Source organism: Cavia porcellus, unplaced genomic scaffold (genome assembly GCF_034190915.1).
Source record: "Cavia porcellus strain 051 isolate PalLab524CR breed Dunkin Hartley unplaced genomic scaffold, mCavPor4.1 scaffold_9, whole genome shotgun sequence".
NCBI lineage: Eukaryota > Metazoa > Chordata > Mammalia > Rodentia > Caviidae > Cavia > Cavia porcellus.
The window spans coordinates 59,187,393-59,213,243 of NW_026947492.1; the positions used below are offsets into that span (position 1 = coordinate 59,187,393).

The window sequence follows — 25,851 nt, forward strand, 5'->3', positions numbered from 1 at the left end:
CTTTAATAAATGGTGCTTTAATAAAAATTGGCTCTAGATGGCAAAAACTAGAACTAGACCTATGCCTATCACCATGTACTAAATTAAAGTCTAGATGGATCAAATATCTAAACATTAAAACAGAAATAGTAAATCTGTTGGAAGACAAAATAGGTAAAAATCTTGAAGACATAGGGGTAGGTAGAGAATTCATAAACAAGAATCAAACCACAAGTGAAACCCTTCCCAGAATCAATAACTGGGATCTTGTCTTATTAAAATATTTCTACATGTCAAAAGAAATCTCCAGCATAGTGCAAAGAAAATTCACATCCTGGGGTAAAATCTTAGTGAGCTATCCCTCAGACAAAGGAATTATGTCTACAACATGTAAAGAATTAAAAAAAAAATCAGACTCCCAAAATTCAAAGACCCAGTCCAAACGTGTGCATCTGAGATGAACACACAGTTCTCAGATGAAGAAATAGAAAGGCAAATAAATACATGAAAAAACATTCATTATCATTAGTCACTAGAGAAATGCAAATTAAAACCACACTGAGATTCCATCTTGCTCCAGAAAGAATGGTCAGGATAAAGAAGTCTACCAACAACAAATGCTGGAGAGGCTGTGGGAAGAAAGGAACTCTCCTGCACTGTTGGTGTGAGTAAAGACTGGTGCATCCACTGTGGAGGTCAGTCTGGAGATTCCTCAAAAAGCTGTGATTGAAAGTCCCATTTGACCCAGCTATTCCACTTATGGGCATATTCCCAGAAGAACTAAAAACATCATACCACAGTGATATATGTACATCTATGATTACAGCAGCACATTAATACCATATAGTCTCCCTAGTATAGGAAATGGTAAGAGTATAAAAGATTTTATGGCAGTCATAGTTTCCAATTATATTGCTTTGAAGTCTTATAAATGTTTTCATTCATTGGTTGGAATGGTTTTATTCTGTTTTGATTGATTCTATTATGTGTGATGGTATGAACAGCTACTTTGAAAAAAACAAGATATTATGGCATCCATTGTTGATTTACTATCATCCTGCTTTGAGGAACTACCATAATTTTGTTCTTCTGTTTCCATTGGTTCTATCCTGTTCTGTTTTATGAGATTTTAATTTATGTGATAGTATTAACAGATTTTTTAAGGAAAATGAGATATTATAGTAGCCATTGTTCATTTTATGTTATTTGGTTCTGAATTGCCTGTAATTCATTCATTCTCTTGAATGGTTTTATACTATTTGGTTATGCTTGATATTATGGTATGTGAAGGTATGGTTAACTATTTCAAAGAAAAGAAATACTATGGTGGTAGCTACTGTTAATATCGGGTTGTCTGGTTTTGAAGTGCTGTGTTGCTTGCATTGTTCTGTTCTGATTTGCTTTGTTCTGTTCTCTTTTGTTTTATTCTCTTTAAAATAAAAAATAAACAACTAAAAATTGAGCAAGATAATTCTAGAGCAGAGTGAATGATACATTAGGGGAGCAGCACGATGAAAAGGAACTAAGAAACCTCACATTGGAAAAGATGTGCAGGGAACAAGTGCCATGCGCAGGCCATCACCAGTGTGGGACAACCAGACCCAAGCCTTTCTCTGTGAGTCAGTGCCATTTGTGGGCTGCAGGAGTAGAGGACAAGGATTCACCAAGAAGCAAGCCCTCCCCGAGAACCAGCACCATGTGCACGCTGCTGCTGGCTTGGGGACAGCCAGACGCCAGCCCTTTCCAGTACATGGCCTGGCAAACAAGAAGAGCCAAGCCCTGCCACCATGCCCCTGAAGCAACCAGCTGATCCAGAGAACATGGGCTGTGATGACAGCAATTGAAGTGAAATGCAATTTGATGCTTGTGATGCTTTGGTGTTTCATTGACCTTGCAGGCCTCGGGTCAGTGGTCTGATCATCTATTCAGAGGATAGGGGTACACAGTGTGACATCTAGGGAGGATCTCCTTCAGAGGGTGGTATCCATTGTTAATTCCCTATTACCTTGTTTTGAAGTCCTGTATCATTTTCATTGTTATGTTGGATTGGATTGTGTTCTGTCTTGTTTTGTTTGATTTTGTGATATCTGATGGCATGAACAGCTATTTCAATGAGAGCAAGATATATTGTGGTAGCCATTTTGGACTTTACTGTTGTCTTGCTTTGAAGTTCTTTGTTACATTCATTGTTTTGTTTTTGTTGGTTCTATTCTATTTTGTTCTGTTTGATTTTTACTATGTCTGAGGGTATCTGCAGCTAGTTTGGGGACAGCAAGAGCATTATGGGAACTATTGTTGAGTTCATATTGCTTTGAAGTCCTGTGTAACTGGGTTTGCTTTGATTGGTTTTGTTTTATTTTGTTTTCCTTGGTTTCATCTTCTTGAAAAACCAAACAAAAACAACAAATTCTTCTCTGGAACAAAATGGATAAATGGTAGCATATCTGCACCATGAAATACTACACTGAGAGGAGAACAAATGCACTAGAGATCCATGTGATGTGGATGACTCTCAAAAGCAAATAAGACACTCTCAAAATAGTAGGTACTATATGACTCACTTTTTATAAAGTTTAAAAACAAACGAGGGTGGCGATAAACTGCAGAGAGGCTCTGAAACTGGTGGCAGTGTGAGGAGAACTGGTGATGTTCTGCTCCTTGATCAGAGAGGTGGCAGCATGAGTGTGTTCACTCTTTAAAATGCATGACTCCTTGCATTCATGATTTTTCTGAATATATAATGCTATGATCTCAATAACTGTCTCCCCAAAGGTCTGAATATTAAAGACTTTGTCCCCAAGCTGATGACATAGAGGGTGATATAACTTTTAAGAGATAAGGCTCAGGAGGAAGGCTTTAGGTCTTGACACCATTGTCTTGAAGGGGAATGTGTAACCTCAGCCCCTTCCTCTTTACTTCTTTTGCTTTCTGGCCATGAGGTGAAGGATTTTTCTCTCCTCCATGGTCCTACCATGATATTTTCCCTTGTCACAGGTCCAAAAGCAATGGAGTCAAACATGAAGTGGGATAAGCTAATTACCTCAAGTATTTTGTTGTAGTGATGGGAAACTAACTAACACACTTAATGCACCTCAGATCAAAGTTTATATTTAGAAGGATTGATTTAGAAGAACCATCATAACATGTTGAATGATTGATGTGGATGGAGAGTAACAGAAACAATCTAGTGTGGCTGATTTGGGCACAAGCAACTGCAGCAATGGAGTTGCCCTTTCCTGGATGAAAAAGGGTAGAAGAAGAACTGGTATGGGCAATGGAAGAAATCAGATTTAATTGTCAGTGTGCTGTGATGGAGGTAGTAGTCACCCAGATATGGAGAAGGGGGCAAGGAGAAGTCAGAGGTGGATGCTTATTCAGAAGTCCTTGCCTTGTAACTAGTATAATGAGATTAAATGAGTCTCAAAGAGAATGAATGTGAAGAGCACAGAGAAGGCCCAAGAACTGGGTGTGGGAAAGCTTAACCATTTAATGAGGTAAAGATGAAGAACCACAAAGAAGACCATGAAGGACTAGCCAAAGAGCTAGGAAGAAACCCAGGAGAATGTTGGTTCCATGGGCCAAATGGTTTTCAGGTAAAGGGAACAATGAACCATGTCTACTAGGTCACGATGAGGTCTGATTACTGACCCAGGCAACCAGGAGGCCATTGGCAATCTCATCAAAGGTGGTTTTGTGGAATATCATACAGGTGGTTTGAATGAAGCTGTGTGCTGTGCAACACGCCACTACACTGATAAAACAACAATGTAACCGAGATCCAGAATATGCAGCACTTCCATTGCAGCGTACTTCCTGATTTTTGTTTTATTAATAATCAATGTCACACAAATTACTAACACTGTTAGAGTATTCTGGCATAATAGAGAAGTAAAAGTACAAAATAAATAGGTTTACTGATTGTGGATGTGGGAAGAAGCACATAACCCATGTCAACTGAGCTGTGTTCTTCAACCAGATACAGAAAGGCACAGACCTCTATGATTCTTCTCTGATTGAAATGGCACATAGGGCAGATATTGATGTGTGAGGAACCAACTGGAATTCTCTGGGCATGTAAACAGGAAGGGAGCTGTAATTAGAGATGAAAAAGAAGCAGGAAGTGGCAAGTGTTCCAACTTTGGTCTTCAGTCATGTTAGGCCATGTCATAACTGTACAGTAGTTTCTACTAGGGCAAGAACCCTTCAAATACCTTTGTTAAAGTAAGAATCCTCTGGGTTAGGGCAGCGGCATAAGTGCCTGCCTTGCAGGCAGTCGTGAGTTCAATCCCTGGTACTGATAAAAAAGAAAAAGACAAAAAAAAGATATAAAAAAAAGTAAGAATCCTCTGATTTCCATCAGGAGGTTGGAGTTGTTTGGAAGCCCATGTCTCAGAGAGCTTCTGTTTTCATTTTTCATCTGTCAAAACAGTACCATACGTACAGAACATACCAGTGTGGAGTAGGAGTGGACAGATGGGAAGTGATCTGGGAAAACAATGAGCACAGAAAGCCCTTCTAAGAATTCTTCTGGGCAATGAGCAAAGAAGTGGGTAGCAGGTGGAGGAGATGGGCTTGGAGACTTCTAGATGGAAGCTATTGTGGTATATTCCTGGAGAGGAACAATGGACGTAGGAGAGAAGAAACAAGCTAAAGATAGGTAACTGAGCAGAAGACACTGTACCATGCCTGGGGAAGCACCTGCCAAATTGCATGAAGAGCAAATTAAGTGACCCCTGCAGATAAGTCCTTAGGATGGAGGCTGATAAGGGCTGGACTGCTCCTTCTTGTGCCTTTTTCAGTCAGGCCCCAGGGCATGGACTCAAAGGTTTCTTGTAGGAAACCAGGCTCTGCCTGGGCAGGACAAGGACTTGTCACTACTGGGTGGGGCCAGGTAGCATAAGGCCCTATCCTTAAAAGGCTCACACAGCCTGCAGCTCAGCAGAGCCCTCACAGCCTGAGTTTGGCCAGCATGGTGGAGTTTGCGCCTCTGTTGGTGCCTTGGGAGCGCAGGCTGCAGACTCTTGCAGTCCTACAGTGGATCTTCTCCTTTTTGGTCCTGGGTAAGGCCGGCTGGGAAGACTGGACATATAGGTTTTCTGGGTGGGGCAGAACAGCCACAAGTGCACACAGCGCATTGATAGTGACGACCCTGTAGAGGCTTTGCTATGCTGAGAGTCCAGACCTGCAGAGCCAGCTTAGTTCTGCCTGCAGCCTTTGATGGTGGGTAGGATCACCTATGGCTTTGTGCAGAGTTGGGATTTCCTCAGCTGTGCTTCGTGCTCCTCCTTGGTCTGGGAGGAGACCCTGCTACAGTCTGTTTCTGGGTGAGTGAGCTTCTGGTGATGCTGGGAACTGCTCCTCAGGCTACTGGCACAGGATGGGTTTTCATTTTCAGTCTCAGAAAGGGACAAGCTGGGAAGGGAAGAGGGGAACAAGGAGCAGACTCTGGTGATCTCTCCTTCCTCATCTGCAGAATTGAATAAGGAAGCTGCCCTCCTGGGGCATTTTGAGTGAGCTGAGGACAGATGCTGCCTTTGCCCAGCACAGATTTGGTGAAGCCCTGGGCTGGCCTCATGCAGGAGGGTGTGTTATCCCTCTGTCACTCCACTGCGGAAGGGAATTTTTTCAGGGTGAACTTGGGACAGTGGGTTGAGAAGGAGTGACTGGGAATGTAGGAGAGTCTTACTTTCCTCTTCTGCCACCAGACAGGAGAAATTTCTACCCACAGTGCTGGGGCTCAGTTTGTGCACAAGTTCTACCATCCTTGTTAAGATGTTGACATACCATGCACACATTGGTCAGTAGATCTCTATTAGAACTTCCTCAAAGTTTTGTAGCTAAAGATTCATCCCTGCCAAGCAGGCCTTCTGTGTCCCTACTATCTCTTCTAACTGATCTAATTGATCTGCATCTCCACCCTAAGGGATGTGAATTATTTTGCTTTCTATATTATTATATTGTTTTTGTTTTTGCTTTTTGAGGCAGGGTCTCTTAGCCCAGATTAGCCCTAAACTCTGCAATCCTCTAGCCTCAGCTCCCAGGGCTGAAAATACAGGCATGCACCAACACACCTGCTGAAACATTTAAATAAAGGTAGTTTATCTCCATGTTGCAGATGAATGGAGATGAATTCCTTAAAGGTTCAGGCTGCAGATTAGAATCCTGGGCTTCTACTCTCAGCAAAGGAGGAAAAGCTGAGGAGGCAGAGAGAGGGAGGAGAGGAGGCAGGGGTGTTGGGTGGAGGTATAGACTGTGAAGGCAGCAGGGAGAGGGAGACCTAAGCCCAGTCAAGTCAAAGTGCAGTGGGGCCCACAAGCAGGTGGGATGTGACCAAGGGATCTACGGGGTTGTGGTGCATAGTGCTAAGGCTACCTCCTGTGACCTTGGAGGACAGGACTATGTCTGACTGCCTGTGCCCAAACCCGCAGTGCAAGCCTATGGCACCAGCCTGCCCTCACTATTCAGAAGGCTGGGAAAGTCAGGAACAACCCCAAAAGTCACAGAAGAGCTAGGTGTGGAGAACTGGATGGAGGGCAGCTGAGGAAAAGGGTCTGGGCCCATTTGTGCTAAGACTAGAGCTTCCCTCATCCCTTGTCCTTGTGCTGAGAGCAAAGGGGAGCCTCCTGAATGCAGCAACAGAGTTGAAGCTCTGTGTTAAAGGTCCTTATGCCTGCCTCACAGGTGTCTGCTGTATTTGGAGTGTGGGAGAACAGAGACAGGCAGTACTCAGTCTAGATCATGGGTCACCAAGGTAGGGCTCATAGGTCACTACTTTTGTCTAGCCCAAGTCTAAGATGGCTTTTCACATTCTTAAAAGCATTATACTTTAAATGGCTGTGAAGTACCTAACTATGCAATATCCTTCAATTTAAGCTGCGAGATCTAAAATGTTTTTAAGGACAACTTCTGGTATAGGGGCTGGAAGTGAGGAGGTGGAAGGATCCCAAAAGATTCAAAAGTTATTTAGAGGCTACGAATCCTTGGGCACCAGCAGCAGGTGTTGGTAGAGAGGAAGATGAAGGGCAGGTGGGTGCTGGGTCCCATTCACGCTTGGTGGGCTGCCCTCACCAAATTCAGGCACTTGGGGGAAGGCCTGGGGATGTGAGGAGAAGAGGCTTGCTGTGTGACCTTAGCCAATCGTTTCCTCCCTCTTTGGGCCCCTAACATGGGCTTTAAATATTTCCCCCTCAGGTCTGTCAGGAGTACGTGATAGCAGGTGTCTGCTTCCTTAAATTCCCGAAACACCCACTCAGGGTTTGCCTGCTGCCCGCAATTTGGGTGAGCCCAGGGTCGGAGTGGCCTGGGCACAGTGTCACACGTGTGTCTTCTGGTCAACAGTAAATACCCTCTGTTTCTTTGTAACTATATTTTTTTTCTGAATGCAAAAGTAATGTATACTATAACACATTCAAACACAGTGTGTGACCTTAAAATAAGGCTTCCTACCATCTCACCTTCCAGATATCATTAACCAGGTGCCATTAACAATTTTAACTCTGTAGAGCTGGTTTTCTTCAACTGAGACCCATCCACAGACTTTGAGTTTTGACCAGGGGGAGAAAGTCTTAGGTTGGGTCATTATTTTTTGCATTTAAATATATGTTTTTACATTAAATATATGTGTAAAATTTTATCATTTCACATTTTATTTTAAACAGAAAAAATTTAAAAATAACAATAAAAGATAGTTTTAAAACAGGCTAGTAGAAGAATAACAATAATAAACACCTTGCATACTGTTATATTTTCAGTATTTTTTTTCAGTATTTCTTGAGAGTACACAATACAGGCATGAAATATGTTCTAGCAAATTACAACACAAAACTTTCCCCTGAATGAACCAAGAGAAACCAGCTGTACAATTATCTTAATCATCTTGCATTTATATATAATTTTTTCTTTTCCCTCCCTTCCTTTGCCTTTATTCCATCACCACTTTTCTTTTCTTGAATAGTTTCCTCCCAATTCACAATATCTATTACACATCTTGGATCTTGTTTACTTTTTCAGATCTCACAGTAGTGAGTCAATATGAGGTTTAAACATATGCGTGGATCTGTTATATTTTACTAATGAGCATGGTTTCAAGTTGTGTCCATTTACTTATAAAAGTCTCAAGCTTATCTTTCTTTATGACTGGGCAATACTTCATTTTATTTTTTTAAAAAACATCTTTTTAATCCATCCCTCAGTTGATGGACATTTAGGTTTTAGCCAAGATTTAGGGATTATAAATTGTACTGCTATAAACATGGGTACACATATATTGCTGTAGTGTGATGTTTTTAATTCTTCTAGAAAGATTCACAGAAGAATAGCTGGGTTGAATGGGACCTGTAATTCTAGTTTTTTGTCTTGTTTTGTTTTGTTTTTGATGCCAGAAATTGAACTCAGGACCTTGCGCTTGCCAAGCAGACACTACTAAAATCCTACCTTTCTAGGAAATCTCCACACTGATTTCCACGGTGGTTGTACCAGTCTACATTCCCACCAACAGTGGAGAAGGGTTCTTTTTTCCCCCTGTTACAAATGCCCTGTTGGCATTTGTAATTGGTTGATTTCTTGAGTTTCTTCTTTCTGGAGTTAGAATTTCATTGTTTTAAGTTGCATCTCTTGAATGACTATTGATGTTGAACATTCTTTCATATATCTATCTGCCATTTCTATGTCATCTGAGAAGTGCGTATTCATGTCAGACACTCGTTTTTGAATTGGTTCTTTGAATATTGGGGACCGGATGTGTGTGTGTGTGTGTGTGTGTGTGTGTGTGTGTGTGTGTGTGTTAGAGATAGAGTCTTGTTATGAAGATAAGAGTGTCCTTGAGCTCACATTGTAGCCCAGGCTGGTCTCAAACTTGCAGTGATCCTCCTGCCTCAGCCTCCTGCGTGCTGGGATTACAGGCATGCACCACCATGCCTGGCTAGGGGCTTGATTGTTTTTAGTTCTCAGTGTGTTCTAGGTCATTTTCTGAAGGACCACTGGCTATAATTTTTTCCTATTCTGTGGGTTGTCTTTTCACACTTTTCTCCATTCAGCATTGTCTTTTCACATTGTGGGTGATTTCTTTTGTTGTCCAAATCTTTTTATTTTCTCTAACAAAACCATTTTAATTCAGGGAGAAAAAATAGATGAAGAAGAAGAAGAAGAAGAAGAAGAAAGCTAAGACAAAATTTCAAAACAGTTTATTCAAGGGAAAAAGCTTTTTGATAAGGTGAGATCTCACTTGTTAGTTCTTAGTTGTATTTCCCATGGGTCTGGGTTTTGTTCACGGAGTCTCTGCTTACATTTATGTCTCCAACATTTCTACCTATTTTCTCTTTCAGTAGATTTAGTGTTTCTGTTTTGGATCTTTGATCCATTTAGACTTTTATTTAGTGCATCGTGATAGACATGGATCTACTTTTAGTCTACAGCATGTGGAAAACCAGTTTTTCCAGCAGAGTATGTTTTTTTCAGTGAACACATTTGGTTCTTTCATCAAAGATAAGGTGGTTTCGTGTGTTTGTAGTTTTCTACATCTTGTATTCTATTCCACTAACCCTCAGGTCTTCTTTTTTTTGCAAATACCATGCTGATTTCTATTATAGTAGCTTTTCAATATAATTTCAGACCAGACATTTTGATGCCTTCTGACTTGCTCTTCTTGCCCAGAATTGCTTTTGTTATTCTAGGTGTCTTTGTTTGCATATGAAATTTAGGAATGTTCTATCTAGCTCTATGATGTTTTGATCAGGAGTGAATTAAATCTGTATAACAGTTTTGGGAGTAGAGCTCTTCTCCCTATGTTGGTCTTTCCTGTCCACGAGCAAGGGACATCTTTCCATTTTCTAATATCTTCTTCCATCTCCTTTTTCAGTGTACTATAGTTTTCAATGTATAGACAATTTATTTCTTTTGTTAGAATGACTCCTCAGTGTTTCAATTCTTTGGATGCTATTGTAAAGGACATTAATTATACTTAATTTCAAAAAATGAACAAAAGTTAAGCCTCTCTGCCTTCTATCCTTGCTTGCTGGCATCCCATCAGCTTCCTCCAGATCAGCGAGGTCCTTCCCTCCCCTGTGCGTGTGTGAATGTCCTGTTTCATGTACATTTCAGTTCCACTCTTCTGCAAATTTCTCTTTGAAAATATTCATTATAAAATATTTAAGAAAACAAAAATGTAAACAACACCTGACCTGCTTTGGCTCCTCACTGTTCTCCACCCCTCGGAAAAAGTCAAGGCCTTTGGGATGATAGAGGCTGGGTTAGCACAGGACAAGAGCTGCAGGCTGGAAAGAAGGCTGGCTGCATGGAGGAGGGGATTGGGGAATGCAGACTTCCAATTGCCTTGCCTTCCTGTTTCTCAAGAGTCACCCATTTCAGCATTGGTATGGGAAGCCTCTCTCTATTTCACTAGTGAAAGGCTGAGAAATGTTTGCAAACAAGGACAAACATGCAAGCAGCCACAATGTCAATCAGGGGCTAACTGGATAAACAAAAAGTGGTATATACCTACTGTGGAGTATTATTCAGCCTCAAAAAGAAGTTGTGACACTTGCTGCAAAGACAAACTGAAGACATGCAGAGTAAAGCAAGACATTCTAAAGAGACAAATGCTCCCCGGGATGGTGGTGCAAGCCTGTGAGCCCAGCACTTGGCAGGCTGCGGCAGGAGGATCAGCACAGGGTAAAGGCCAGTGTGGACTACATAGTGAGAGCCTGTTTCAAAAACAAAACAAAACAATACAAATAATTCATAGTCCCACTTATACGCGGTCAAGGATTATGGTAACTTATAGAGAGAATAGAATGGTGGTTTCGAGAGGTAGGAGGAAGAGGGGAATGAAGAGTTTCTATTTAATGAGGACAAAGTTTCTCTTTGGGATACCTACAAATGTTCTGGTGGTAACAGTGATGATGGTTGCACAAATTATAAATGTTCTTAATGTCACTGAAGATGTTAAGATGTTAAATTTATTTCATAAATATTTTACCAGAATGAACAATTTTAAACAAAACAAAAACTAAATGCCCCAAGTGCAACCGTGGAAAGTTTCTTTGGTCCTGGTCCACACGGATTACCAGCACCTGGCACTTTGTAGGTGCTCCATGCAGAGCAACTGTTTGGGGGCCCCAGCCTACCTCTGCTGATTCTGAACCTGCACTACCATTCAGACCAGCTGCAAAGTTGCTTCTTCAAGGAAGGCTGCCAGTTCTCTAATTCCAAGTGGACCACCAGAAGCTGGCCTTCTTTAGGAGTATGAGGATGGGTAGTGGGAGTGCACCTCAGAGATAAAGTACTTGCCTTGCATGCCTGAGTCCCACAGTTCAATCCCCAGCATGGGACTGGAATAAACATGAAGTGGAAAAATGCATGGAGTGAATGGTGTGGGGACAGTGATATTCTCTGGGATTCATACTCTATTGGCATCAGATTAGGGATGGCCCACATGTCACTTGACCCTGAAATCAAACAGGATTAGCTGTGGCAAGGATCAGAAAGGATTTCCTTGCTGGGGCTGGGCCTGTCCCTGCTACACATAGGCAGGCAAGGGCTGACCTCAGCTTGCCTTCTTCCTTCACTAGGAAAGGGCACTGGAGGCAAAGAAGGGAGCTTGGTGGCCTAAAGGTTCTGAGCAGGTGCATGTGGCCAGAGGTTTGGGTGTAGAATCAGGAGAGGGAACAAGAGCAGGAGCGGACAGGGTGAGCCATGGGGAGTCCATGCCAGCTGAGCTGCTCTGGTTGTGCTGTGAGGCTATGGAGAAGCCATGGAGGGCTTTAGTAGAAAAGGGAACCCAGCCACACTTATCTTTAGTAGAATGAGGCAGAGAGTGGACACACAGGAACAGGGCAGAAAAGGGTCTCTCTTTCTGAGTCCTCAAAGATAGGAAGTAGAAGAGTTAATCCAATCAAGGCCCCCAGTACTGAGCAGCTGGCAAATGCAGACTGCCTGAGTGGAAGAGGACCTGTGAAGGAGTGACAGGTGGAGTCAGGCAGCCAGGTACTGGATGTGGTGGGGTGGGAGCATGATTTTGGAGTCCACCTGGGCTCAACCCATGCACCAGAGTGGCCCTGGGTTGGCTGTGCTCCCTCTCAGCACTCACAACTACTTCATGGAAGATGCATGGAAAAAACTGGGCTTCTTGCTGGGGTCAAGGACTGGACAGAATGGTGCTGCCAGGTCAGGCCTCATGGCAGAGACATTCTGGTCTGGGGAGTGTCCCTGTCTTCTTCATAGACCTGGGATCCCTGATGCTCTGCTTCTGTCTCCAGGCCTGATCTGCATCGGGGTCTTCGTGGGCCTCCTGTTCACTAGGTTCTGGCTCTTGACTGTACTGTACGCCTTCTGGTGGTCCCTGGACCGAGACAAGCCACGGCAGGGGGGCAGGCGTGTAGAGTTCTTCAGGCGCTGGGTCATATGGAAGTACATGAAGGACTATTTCCCGGTCTCGGTGAGTACTGAGCTAGTTTGAGGTGGGCAGAGGGGACCCGGACCTCCACCTCTCTGTGGGACAAGTGGCCCTGTAAAGAGTGAGCAGAGCACCAGGCTGGGAGACAGGAGCCTGTGCTTCCCCCATAATGTGGCTGGGGTGGGTAGGGTCCAGCTTGTCTCTGGCCATGGTTTCAGAGCTACTGGAATATGGGGCCAATGAGAGGAGTTTTTTTGTTGTTCCGAGGATCAAACTCACAACCTCACGCTTACTAGGCAGGCACTTATGCCCCTGTACTAAATCCCTCCCAGCGAGTGAGAGGATTTGAATGAGCTCTGTGGGATTCATCATGTCCAAAGCATGAACTATGAAAGCACAAATCCATCAGCAGCCCAGGTTTGGGTTACAGATAATATAGGCCTTCAGAGACTATTTACATCCTCAGATGAGAAGGCTGAGATGCAGAGAGGAACACAGGTGAGGCCAGTGTCACATAGCAAGTTGGCTGGCAAACACTGAAGTCTGCATTAGCACGTCTAAGGGAGGAGGCAATGGAGACATCAGAGTTTTTGAGTTCTGTCCTGTCCCTCCCTCTTAATACCGTGTATCCATGAGCAAGGCCTTGTCCAGTTCTGAGCCTAAGGCTCCCTTTGGATCCAATTTGCAGACATGTCCTCCTACTGTGAGTGCCCTCAGATTTCTGGGTGTCTGGCCTATTGGAACCCCAGGCTCTGGACTTGAAGACTGGTTCTGAATGGATCAGAGCCCTAGATTTGACTGAGCAGACTCTTCCAATGAGTCCAGACATACCAAATCCTGATTTAATCTAGGCAGCAAAAGCTTTGTTTGCCAGAAGGGATAGGATAGGAAGATCCTGGAGACACAAGAGAGGCCAGGCAGGCACAGCTGGCTCTCCTTTGGAAACAGAACAGAGGAAATGTGACCTCTGGAACCAGACACACTAGATTCTGATCTCAGGTCTGCCATATAGCACCTGTGTGACCTTGGGTGAGTTGCAGAGTCTGTCTGAGCCTGTTTTGTCACCTGTAAAATGGAAATGTTGCCAGACACTTCCGGGGTAGCATTTATGCAGTTGAGACAAAGAAGGCAAAGCACTGGCCAGTCCTCAAGACACTGGTTCAGTATTATTTCACTGAGTCAATGGGACTCTGAGGAACTCTGGGCATGGCTATGGTGGGAGGGGTCTCTGGGAGCCTGGTGCCTTCTCCTCTGCCTGGCTTCTCTCAGCCTGTCCACAAACCCAGCTCTTCCTGCCTCTCCAGGAATTAGGTCTCCAGTTGGGGAGAGAGTGGAGGAAATGGGTTCATAGAGGTTAAACAACTGCCTGAATCCCAGGCACTTTGCATCAAAATCAGGTATCTTGTCTGGGTTCCTTGTACAGGTCCTAGGCCCTCACAAGGCCTGGAAAGATCTGGGTGCCAGCTGTAGCCTCTATAGCTTTGTGAGTTGGGTCTCCAGGGCGAAGGCCAAGAGGGAAGGCCCAGATAAGAGAGTGGACTGGCTGAGATTGATTATCCATCATGGGTTCATGCAGGTCATAGGTGTCGAAGGGCAGATCACCTGAACTAACACGGGAGTCTTGTTATAACCTAAGGCCCCCTAACTATCGCGCCGAAGTCTGTTCTGTATAAGTGCCACCTGCTGCTTTCCCTCCCCTTCTCCCTTCCCATCTAACTAGGTTAAGTTTTAACTTCCCAAAAGGCCATAAAACAAAGGCCTGAGGTAATAGCTCCTGACAACCCCCTTCTCTAACTGGCAGTCGGTCACAAATTGTGTTAATTACATTAGGTTGTAATAGCTTCATTTATAGCATAGCAATACCTGTGTGTTCCTTTCCCTCTGGGCAAAGGATTGATATGTTAATCAATGATCTCCTCTGTAAAGAATTGTAAAATCTTACCTAATTGATATGTTAACCATTGTTGCCCTCTACAAATAACAGTTATAGTGCTAAAGTAAGGTAACTAAGGTTGTTAATTGCTGTTAGACTTCTCTATTCTTTGCTAAGAAAAACAAGATTTCTTCTTATCTAAACTTACTGGTATGCAGGGAGACTTGCAATTGCTGTTTCTGCTTTGTAGTGCGTCACACCCCCATCCCCTTCCTTACATTGTGTGACCAGCAGCTGTTTTGTGGATTTACACGATAAAAGACCTGACTTTTAGCTGTGAGGGGCAATCTCCAAATTGGCTCCTGGAGGCTGTGTCACCAGGCCTGGAAATAAAGCCTTTGCTTCCCAAATTTTAATTTCTTGCTTCCTTGAATTTCATACCAGGGTCCGAGTTATCACAGTCTCCCTTGGGGGCAGTTTTCCTCACCCTTCAAATGTGCTTCCTCTGCAGAGTCCACTCCTGGGATCCTGTCAGCAAAGACAAGTCAGGACTTGCTGGATCCCAACAGCAGTCAGGAGTGTGTCATGAGCAGAATCCCGTCCTTACCCCTGGACCTCTGAGCTTTGAGATCATGAACTCTCTTCCCTGCTTCACATCTCTCCAGGCTGGTGCTCCCCCACTTCTGTGCTGGGACTATCAGGCTTCCCCTGAGAAAGTATAGCCTGAGTGCAAAAGGACATTTTTATCTGCAGGGCTAATGGAAGGGATGCTGAGGAGGTGGCATTGGCCTTTCTGTTCCCTCTCCAACCCTTGAAGAAGTTTCTTAACCTCTGCACTGCTGACAATGGCAGGACATTAGAGTTGCTTTTGCAGAAATTAGTTGCACAGGTTTTCAGGTTTGTTCTACACCTCTTGGAACACCTCTGCCAAACATGGTCAGTACCACGGAGCGGCCAGTAGAGGGCAAAGGCTGTTTACGTTGGTTGGCCCCCACCTGAGCTGGGCACTGCAGGGCTGGGCTCTGGCCCAGACTTCCTAGGACACTTTCCCTCCCATTTGTACACCTTTACAGCATAGCCATGCAGTGCCCTTGGACTCAGCATAAGGTCAGTGACCTTAGCTCTGTTGAGCTCCCCTTCCACTCCCTGTCCCTTGCATGCAGTGCAGTCCTCCCATGATAGTTTCTGAACTTTTATTACTTCTCACTGTGACTTTAGGAAATAGCTTCTAAGAATGGAATTCCAAGCCAAATTAGGAAACTGCTACTGAGATGCTGCCCATCAATTTCCTAAAGAGCTAATGGTAGTGTCAGGCTAGGCTTTGAGTGAAGAAAGCTGTTCCTACTCCAGGCCAAAGGTGGCCCAAGAGCTGGGAGTCCCTAGCTGCAGAGGTTTCATCATCCAGCACAAATACTGTCCACACAGGCTGAGACCTTGAGATGGGGTGGGGGCTGAGTTCTGTGACCAGGTCTATGACCAAGAGTCAGGAAATGCTGCCCTCAACATGCTAGTCATGGTCACAGCCAGACGTGGGGCAGGACAGGAACTGTTCCCCAACCTCCCTGCCACTGCACCTCCCTGTCCTCCTCCTGGGGGCTCTGTCGGCCTTGGTACCACTGACATTTGCAACTGGTTAACTCTTTTTGTGGGGACTGTCTTCAACTCTAGTGTCCATTCACTCCAAGCACCATCATCTTCTCTTCAGTTGTTGCAACCAAAATTACCTGCAGATACTATTAAATTACCTGCTGATACTACTAAATGTCCCCAGCAGGGGGCAGAAGGTAATGAACTTGCCATAATTGAAAACCAGTGCTCTCGATTGCCCCGTCTGGGGCTTAAACTTTCCATTTTGACTCCTCTTCCTTCTTCTCTATTCTTTTTGTGTGTGTGTGTTTTTGAGACAGGGTCTCGCTATGCACTTCAGTCTGGCCTTGAGCTCACTTTGTAGCCCAGACTTGTCTTGAACTTGCAATGATCCTCCTGCCTCAGCCTCCCAAGTGCTGGGACTACAGGCATGAGCCACCATGCCGGCTCTTTGTTTTTTGTATTTTTGAACAGAGTCTTACTGTGCAGTTCAGGTTGGTCTTGAGCTTACTTTGTTGCTCAGGCTGACCCTGAACTGGCAAGGATCCTCCTGCCTCAGCCTCCCAAGTGCTGGCAGTAGAGTTGTGCATCACCATGCCCAGCGCACATTCTCTTCTACTCTTGGGCCCTGACATCAGTCATTTTTTTTCTGGACTCTGCTGCTTCCAAAATGCTCACTGGAGTCTTCCCAGGAGCAGAACCTATTTCTTAATGCAGCTGAAAACCTCACCTGCTTCTTGTTTCCCCTCACTGTTCCAGTGTCCTGGTCATGAGCCATGTCCCTGTACCGGTGCTCACTGCTAAACCCCACCCCCTTGCCTACAGCGATGCCCACAGAGAGCAGACTGTGTGGGTTACATAAACATGGAGCCTGGTCACCTGGATTCATACCCAGGCTCCGCCTCTTCACTGCTGTGTGACCTGGAGAAACTTTGCTGTGTGTCTCAGTTTCTTCCATCTGTGACCTGGGGTAGTGATATCAACACTTCCCTCCCAGGGTGCTGAGGAGGAAGCAAATCGGTGTATTCCAGGTGGCACTGAGCAGGTGGGAAATGCCTCCCACACTGTGTCCCGTTTCCACTTCTTAGGATCTGGCACAGGCTGTACGTCTACAATTCTGTAGTACCTTCAGTTGCAGAACATACAGTGGGTTATGGACCATGAAGCAAAATAAACTAAAGAGGATCACCAGGTGCAGCTTGATTCAGAAGGTGTAGGCCTAGGGGAAAAGGTGCCGTTGAGGGTTGAGGGAATGTGTGTAGGTGTCTGAGGGAGTCTGTTGAATGACTACATGGCTGTAGCAAGGTGAGAGGGTGGGCAGGCCTGAGAACTTTGATAAAAAGTAGGGAAGGCTGAAGGGTTCAGCCTGTAAGAGAGGTACTGCCAGGGAATGGGAGAACACGGAAGGCTTTCCATCCAACCTTTTGTCATGGGAGGAGGAGACAGGGAAGGAGCCCAGTCCCTGCTTATGCACTCGGGAAACACACAGTCCCATGCCAAGGCCAGCACTAGACCTACTGAGTCAGGTGCTACTTGCTGGACATTTTTAATTTGCCAAGTGACCTAGGAGCCCAACAGGACCCGAGGCAGCCAAAGACAGCTACAAAGGTAGCAACCACCTTCTCCCAGCAGAGGGCCTGAGGCCCTGGACCTCACATGTTTCACTGGAAAGTTCCAGACCCAGCCCTGAGGCCCAGGTGGTGTCCTTGGTCTGGGCAAAGGCTTCTGACTCTTGTGCTTTCTTTGTGCTCAGCAAGAGGGCACAAACTCAGATCCTAGAGTCCTGTGTACTTAACTCCTTTGTGTACCAGTATGCTTAGCGGTGAAATGGGGCTAACAGACCAGCTGGCTCCCTGGAGCCATGGTGAGTGATAAGCCCACAGTGTGGGTGCTCTGTGTGTCCTGAGTGCAGCAGGCACTGGAGCATTCCAGTCATCCCAACAGTGGGAGAGGGCACAGGGCACCTGTGGTGAGATGGGGCTGCACACACAAGGCAGAGGTCTGCATGGTGCTGTGGCCTAAGCAGGCACTCATCGAGGAGAAGCCTGAGATGAGAGGGAAAAACTTTGCCCAAAGCCAGTGCCAAACCTGTAACACAGCCAGCACCATGGTGTGACTGTCTGCATAAGAAACCAGGGCAGGGACAGGAAGATGAAGACCCTGAGGCTCACACAGCATAGTATCTTATCCAGTGCTCTGGGTGGCTGAGTCAGGAAGAGCACACAGGCTCTGGTTTGTTTCACCAGTTTGCTGTCCCTGCAGCTGATCAAGACTGCTGAGCTGGACCCCTCCCGGAACTACATTGCTGGCTTCCACCCCCATGGAGTCTTGGCGGTTGGAGCCTTCCTCAACCTGTGCACTGAGAGCACAGGCTTCTCCTTGCTCTTCCCTGGCATCTGCCCGCATCTGATGACGCTGAACTTGTGTTTCCGTATGCCCTTCTTCCGAGATTACATCATGACTGCGGGTGAGTCTCCCTAACTAGGGAAGCTCAGGAAGGTGAGGCTGGTGGCATGAGTGGCAGGGCATCTTGGGGGGGAGGTTTCCAACAGTTCCATAGTTGGAAAGCATATGAAGGAGGCCAGATCCAAAGAACTCCCTGCAGCACTGTGCTGGCAGGACTCTTGCCTGAAGTGGGGTCCTCTGGAGGGACCTGGGTCTCTTATGCTACTGGTGGTTTCTTACTTGGATCACCCCTTGCCTCACAGTCTTGCTCTCTCATCACACATTCTTCTCCCCGCAGGGTTGGTCTCCGCAGACAAGGAGAGTGCCACTCACATTCTGACCAGGAAGGGCAATGGGAACCTGCTGGGCATCATCATTGGGGGAGCTAGGGAGATACTGGATGCCAGGCCTGGATCCTATAGGCTGGTACTGCGGAAACGCAAGGGCTTCATCAAGCTTGCCCTGACCCATGGGTATGGGACCTCAGGGACAGCATTTGGGGTTCAGTTTGAGGTTGGCAAGGATTATATTTTGGTAAGAAAAGAGCAAAGACCATCAGAGATTCTAATGTGGCTGGGAGACTCTTGGTCCATTCACAATGAAGATTATATTTTAGTTTTTCATACCCAAAAGCCTCAAGAAATTTCCATGAGGGAGTCTCAGAGATCAATGGGACTCATGAGAAGTAGATGTTTTCCTCAAAACTGGCACAAGAGCTGAGACTAACAGGATCTGGAAAAATGAGTTTGGTAACATTTGGGAGAGATGTTACCCTGCTTTGGATTGAAGCATATTTGAGAAACATGAGCCAGCTAGTATGGGAGAGATTTTTCTGGGAGACACATTCAGGTGTTTTATCCCAGGGAGTATTGTCTACAGCACTCTGGGGTGCTGTCATGATTCAAGTAGGAAGTTGTAGGCTGAAAGGACACACCATTTCAGGGAGGGGGTTGTGCCAGGTCTGGTAGCTGATCCAGGTGCTTGATTCCAGCCTTTTGCTCCCACTCCTGGTCACTGCGTCCCTGTGGGAAGCTGAGTGATCTTGTAGTTTATGCCATCTCTTGTTCCCCCTGTATGTAGGGCAGCCCTGGTGCCAATCTTCTCCTTCGGGGAGAATGACCTATTTCACCAGGTTCAGAACTTTCCTGGCTCCTGGTTGCGCCGTGTCCAGAATCAACTGCAGAACACTGTGGGCTTCAGCTTCCCACTTTTCTTTGGCCGTGGTATCTTCCAGTCAAGCTTTGGTTTGATGCCCTACAGTCATCCTATCACCACCATAGGTAAGCCAAGACCAAGGCCAGGAGGTGCAGGACACAGAAAGAACCATAGTCACTACTGATTGCTGAAACCCTGGAATGGGCCAGGGACCACACCTGGCCTAGGTGCAGCTGCTCAGTCTATCCTAATAACCTTTGAAACAGGATTTCATTCATTATTTTTCCATTATTTTTATTACTTTCTTCACAAATATTTCATTGATGGTGAACTGAGGCTCAGAGAATTATGTAGCTTTCAAATGATCAGATTCCTTTTGAATAACAAAGTTCAAGTTTGAATCAGGATCTGACTTGCTATTATGCCAGAGAAGGAAGATTAAATCTGAACCAGTGGACCTAATGAGGCATATTTGGAGAAACCAGATACCAGGAAAGCATTGTAACCATATAATCCTTGTGTGCAAATTAGAAATTCACAGGTTCTGAATTAAAGCCTGAGACAACTTCCTGTGCTAAATGAATCTGAGTTTATATTCATAAAGTTATACCCATCTTTTTCATTAATTAATTTTTATTAATTTGGCTCCTTTTTTGGTTTCTTGCTGGATTCCAATGAAGGTTCTCTGACAAATTTTTCATAGAAAAGGAGTACTTGTCTCATCTCCACCCATGCATTTATTTATCAGTTGATCACAAATTTGGGAATCCCCTACATCATGATGTTCTCTGAATCACGTGACCATACTTCCATGAATTTTAATCCTGCTGCTGCCTCCAGTCATGTTTCAAGAATGAACTTAGGAGCCGCCTTCCTAGCCAGGCAGAGCAAGAGGAAGGTTACATCTTTTTGACTCCCCAGTGTGAAGGGTTGGGGTCTGCAGGTCAAGATGCAGGAGAGTAGGGGAAGAAGAGCTAATCTGGGCTCTGAGTCTCCTGCATCCTAGAAATAGAGAGACTGCCAATGGTGGACCCCCAGAATCAGAGAACCTGGAGGCCAGGAGAACACCTGCAGGGTTTAAAGCCTGCTATAGCTTCTTGCTTATGTGACCTGAAACAAGGCACTTATCTTCTCTGACCCACATTGCCTCACCAGTCTAGCAGGAATAGTGACAGGTTTTGTTCCCATAGGATTTTAAGAGAGAACACATGTTAAGCACACAGCATACTGCCTGACACACTGAAAGCTGGCCATTGATAAATCAATCAGAAACTTGGGGTTGCCCCACTACCTCAGGATCTATCACTTGAAATTAGGGTGAGAAGGGATAGCAGTAAGAACACTTTCCTGCAGAATGGCCTGCTCTAAGGGCTCCTGTGACCCCTGTGGCTCTCCTGTGGACCCCTGCTCACCTCTGTGCCTTGCAGTGGGGAAGCCCATCGAGGTACAGAAGACCCTGCAGCCTACAGAAGAGGAGGTGAACCGGTTACACCAGCACTACATGGAGGAGCTGTGCAACCTTTTTGAGGCCCATAAACTCAAGTTCAACATTCCTGCTGACCAACACTTGGAGTTCTGCTGAGTGCTTCCAGCCAGAGAAAAGGTTACCACAAAGGTCAGGACCAGTTCTTCAGGCCCAGGAGATGGAGCCCAAACTTGTGCCAATGTAACCACTACTGTCGACATGGATGAGAACTCCAGACTTTGCCAGCTTGGTTTTCACTCTTGCATCAAAGCAGACTGCAAGTTTCCCCCAGTGAAATGTCAAAGGACTGAAAAGGGATGTCTTGTGAGACCTCTCTCTTCTGTTGTCATGTCACTCCAAGAGTATAAAAAGCATAAAAGCAGAAAAAGAGAGCAATGACATTTTTCTTGTTTTACCCCCGAGTGATAACATAAAGGAAACCACCAACCAGTCCCCTTGATGCTCCCTCATCCAGCACCCTGAATGTCCCTTCCTCCTCAAATTGGAAAGTGAGGGAGTAGCCAGTAATTCTTGCACTACCCTGTTCACCTTCGTGTTTCTGGGTCCTCTGAGCTCTGAAGGGGATGTGACTCTGGTCAGACTTCATTCTCCCCCACCTCATTTTACCAAGGTTACTGAGATGAAGTCAGAGTCTCAGTTCTGACATCACATAAGCATGAGGGGACGTATTACTCATTTTTGGTGACTTCAGCACCAGGTCTAGGCACAACTGGAAGGCTCTGTAAATGCTAGTTCAATGAATGAAAGGATTCAGGTTTAATTCCCTTCTTTCTTACACACCTCGCAAGGTGACTGGCAGAAATATGAGCTCTGACCTCTAGCCTGGCACTATGATCATGAGTCATCTTCCCCAGGGATGGATCAGACTCACCTGAAGAGATCATATTGATATGTTCCTTCTTGATGCATCACCCCAAGATTTAGGCCAGCACAGAGAAAGAGAAACAAGTGTGAGATGTGTATGAGGAGCATGACACTCTGATAAGAAGAGTTCTGGATTGCTGAGTCAGGAACATGTGTGCGTCGTGAAGGAGGAGGCTGGCTGCTTACCGTACCCTCCTTTTGTCTTGATCACTTATTTCATTGCTGGGACAAAATACCTGATACCCACAACTTCAAGGAAGAAAAGTTTATTTTGGCTCAGAGTTTGCAAAGGTTTCAGTCTATAGTTAGCAGGCTCCAAAGCAAGACAGAGGCATGACTCAGTGGACAGGAAGCAAAATGAGTCGATGGAAGAGCCAGGACATAAATTCTAGCTGTGCTCCCAGTGACCCACCTGTAACATGCAGACCCCACCTGATAAGAGCCAATCAGCTATAACACCTATAATCCAACTACCTTGCAAAAGCTTCACCTATGAATTCATGAGGCTCTTGGAGGACTTCTCCAGGTTAGAAACCATTAATACTCCTTAGTTTTGTACAGGTTGTGCCTACAACATGGGAGAGGAGCATTTGGAGAAGTATTGATTTGGGTTCAGATGTTGCCTTCACTTATTTTCAGTGACCCTAAGCAAGTCATATTGCCTTTACCTCATAAGTATTATAGCGATCCTTCAAAGTATAGTGAGCTGGTCTGGAGTCACTCCATGTACTTCATGGAATGCTACACAGAGTATGTAAATTAGGAGTTGGGTGACATGGATGCCCAATGTCTCCTGGAGGTACCTGTTGTTGTGCCACTGGTCAATGCATTATAAGGGTCCCGGGAGGAGCAGGAAGAAAGAACAGCAGAGTTCTGAGAAGGAAGCAATGACTTTCTGTCCAAGAGAAGTTTAGAGGAAGTGGCCATGGGCAGATCTTTGAAAGAAGGTCAAAGGTAGCAAACAAAATGAGTAGTGCCCCACAGTAGTTATCTACTGCTATGTCGTCACCTCTTTTTCTAAAATAAATTTTATTTAAAGAAAGACAAAACAGAAAATGGGCAGAAATATTACATATTTTCAAAGAAAATAAAAAATAGTAATAAATCACTAGATGATGTATACATATTGTCCCCCCACAAATAATTGTTCAAGATAAAAAGTGGAACATAGAAATGGCAATTCAACCAGGAAGACTGCAAAAAGTTCTGTTCAACTATCCAACAAAAACTAAGTAATATGGCTATCAATCCTATACACTTAGAGTTGTACGCATTTATCCATATCTTCATTTATGTTGAGACCAAACAAAACATAGCAGATTAAAATCATTCTGCACAAAGATTAAGAGTATTGCTGGATTTCACATCATGACACTCCGGAATCAGCACTGGGTACTGCAGTGCCCCTTTGTTTCCTTCGAAGTATTTGTTCATTTCATCATGTGTCATAAGATCAGTTCTCATAAACTGTTTATAGGTTTTACGCATGCATGAGTCTTAACATGTATTTCTATCCTTTCTATATTAGAGGGAGAAACAGAACAAAGCAGGACAGAACTAAACATATTCCTATAGACACATAAAACTAAAAAGACATATAAAACTGCTATATAAGAAGTTCTACCATGGTCTGTGCTGTCTCTTGTTATCATCAACAGAATTCGCTATATCATCAGATAAAGTATAATTGAATATATCAGTACATAACAGGATTAATAGAAATACAACTTTGTAGATAGTGTAGAGCTACAAAAACAGGTAATAATCAAAGCAGAATGGGTATTGTAGTGAATCGTTGTCATTTTCAGTATAATTGTCTATACTCTCTAACTTGATACCATCAACTAACAGTTTTGAATAAAATGTGTCAATAATAAGCAGCAATCAAACAAATCAGATTTAACTAAGATCAGTCATGATACAACAGTATAAGTCATACAAGGATTCAGATTAAGTTAATAGGAAGATGATCACTGTGCTATATCCTTATATCTTCAAGACAGCTCTCTGTGCCTCCAGACCCAGTGCTTTTATACAAACTGGGATGGAACAAGTTCCATCCAAGCAGAGTGGTGCAAGTAATAAGAGTTTTAATTTCTGATACACTATTAGCAATATCTTCTGCTATTTTTAAAAGACTATTCCTCCCTTTCACTCCATAGGATGTACTGTGTATTTTTGGGTCTCCCCAACACTCTCAGTTTTTTATTGGGGGGGGGCAACCTGTTATTTACCTAAGTGTTTCCAAACATTCTCACTCCTAGACTTGATTTCTAGTTGTATTTCTTTACTTATTAAAGCCTATCTTTTCAACCTATTCATAAATACTGGTCCAGTTACCCTGATTACTCTCTAGTTCCCTGTCACACTGAGTTCTGTTTTCTCATATTTGATTTTGGTCCATAGACCCTTCTTCAGATTAATTATATTTCCTATAAAGAGCATCTCGGTGGACCCTACCTCTTGATCCACTCTGCCTGTGATTCTCTCTTTCTTCCCTTAACTTAGTGTATCTAGGCCATCTATATTAGAAATTATATCCAACTTTCTCTGCCTCATTTTTGTTATGCTCTTGTTCTGTCATTAATTGTCTGTCTTCTTCATTTCACTTTTTGCTCCATTCATTGGGGCCTCTCTGCAACTATTCCTGAAATCCTGGTGCTTTTCTCTCTCTTTAGAATGTTCTGTAGTATTCTCTGTAGAGTTGGATTGGTGGTTGCAAATTCCCCCAGTTTCTCTTTATCTTGAAAGCATCTTTTTCTCCATTAATTTCTAGGGACAGTTGTACAGGATACATCAATCTGGGCTGGAGGTTATTTTCTTTCAAGGCTTGGATTACTTCACCACACTGTTATTGATTTGATGGTTTGTGCGGAGAAGTCTGCCATAATTCTGATGGATTTTCCTTGTCAGTGATCTGTTTCTTGTCTCTGACAGCTTTTAATATTCTGTTCTTATATTGGATTTCTGGGGTCTTGATTATTACATGCCTGGGTGTAGTTCTGTTTTGGTTGTAGGTGGCTGGAATTCTGTATGCCTCATACATCTGAGTACCTTTTCCTTTTCCTATGTTTGGGAAGTTTTTCTTAATTATTTCTGTGAATAGCCTTTTTTTTCTTTTTTTTAAAATTTTATTCAAGGAGAAAAGAAAAAAAAAGCAGAGAAAGGGTACAAGTTATACAGATTTACAGAAAAAAAATGAACAGTAGGAAATCACTAGTTAATGGATTACATATTGTCATCTTAGAAATAATTGTTCAAGTCACAGAATTAAAGCTTGTAAAGTGGACATTCCAACAATGATACTGCAAACAGTTCTGTTCAATGATCCAATAAAACTCTGTGATATCATTTTCTATCTTATACACTTAAATATACATGCAGTTATATAGTTTAGAGCACTTTCTTTTCCTCTCTTTTGTACAATGACTATTACACATTTTGGGTTTCATTGCTCCCACAGTTCTTATTACTTTTTTGGAAGAGAGTAAAACCAAATGTGACATAACAGAACAGAATCGGTCAAGTCAAAAGGGTGGACATAATAGATAATGTAAAAACATAATACAAGGTGATCAACAATGGTTACCATAATGCCTCCCGCTATCTCTAATAGAATTGCCTATATCATTAGTTATAATAAAATTGAACAAAACAGTAAAGAACAAAACCGACAAAACCAAAACATTGGAGACATTGTAGGTCTTCAAAAGTAGATAAAAGTCAACGAGAATGGGCGTTATAATAAATTTCATTATCTTCACAGCTGATGCCTAAACTTTCTTTTTTTTTTTTTAATTTAAGAGAAAAAAGAGAAAAACACAAAACAAACCAAAGTGGTGTAAGGGTACACGTAATACAGAACTACAAAAAAACAAAACAAAAACAAACAAACAAACAAAAAAAACATAACAGTAAGAAATCACCTGTTAGTATATTACATATTATCATCTTGAAAATAGTTCCTCAAATCACAGTATCAAAGAATACAAGGTGGACATTCAAACAGGTAGACTGCAAACAGCTGTGTTCAATGATCCAAAAACATTGATATAGTCAGCTATTTAACAC

The 25,851-nt window shown here is 43.9% G+C and overlaps 1 protein-coding gene across 1 annotated transcript; it reads left to right on the forward strand.

Moving 5' to 3' along the window:
• The first annotated feature begins 4,921 nt into the window (after positions 1-4,921).
• Positions 4,922-25,530, forward strand: LOC134477691 (2-acylglycerol O-acyltransferase 2-like). Its single transcript, XM_063256479.1, has 6 exons — positions 4,922-5,039; positions 12,234-12,412; positions 18,093-18,297; positions 18,574-18,748; positions 19,356-19,555; positions 20,858-25,530. The coding sequence occupies exons 1-6, from the start codon at positions 4,949-4,951 to the stop codon at positions 21,010-21,012; spliced, it is 1,005 nt and encodes a 334-aa protein (XP_063112549.1). The 5' UTR covers positions 4,922-4,948; the 3' UTR covers positions 21,013-25,530.
• The last annotated feature ends 321 nt before the right edge of the window (positions 25,531-25,851 follow it).

Excerpts from the sequence above, each read along its gene's own strand:
- LOC134477691 (XM_063256479.1), top strand. The coding sequence starts at position 4,949 with ATGGTGGAGTTTGCGCCTCTGTTGGTGCCTTGGGAGCGCAGGCTGCAG. Across the intron at positions 5,040-12,233 it reads CTTCTCCTTTTTGGTCCTGG|GCCTGATCTGCATCGGGGTC; the intron begins GTAAGGCCGGCT and ends TTCTGTCTCCAG. Across the intron at positions 18,749-19,355 it reads AAGCTTGCCCTGACCCATGG|GGCAGCCCTGGTGCCAATCT; the intron begins GTATGGGACCTC and ends CCCTGTATGTAG.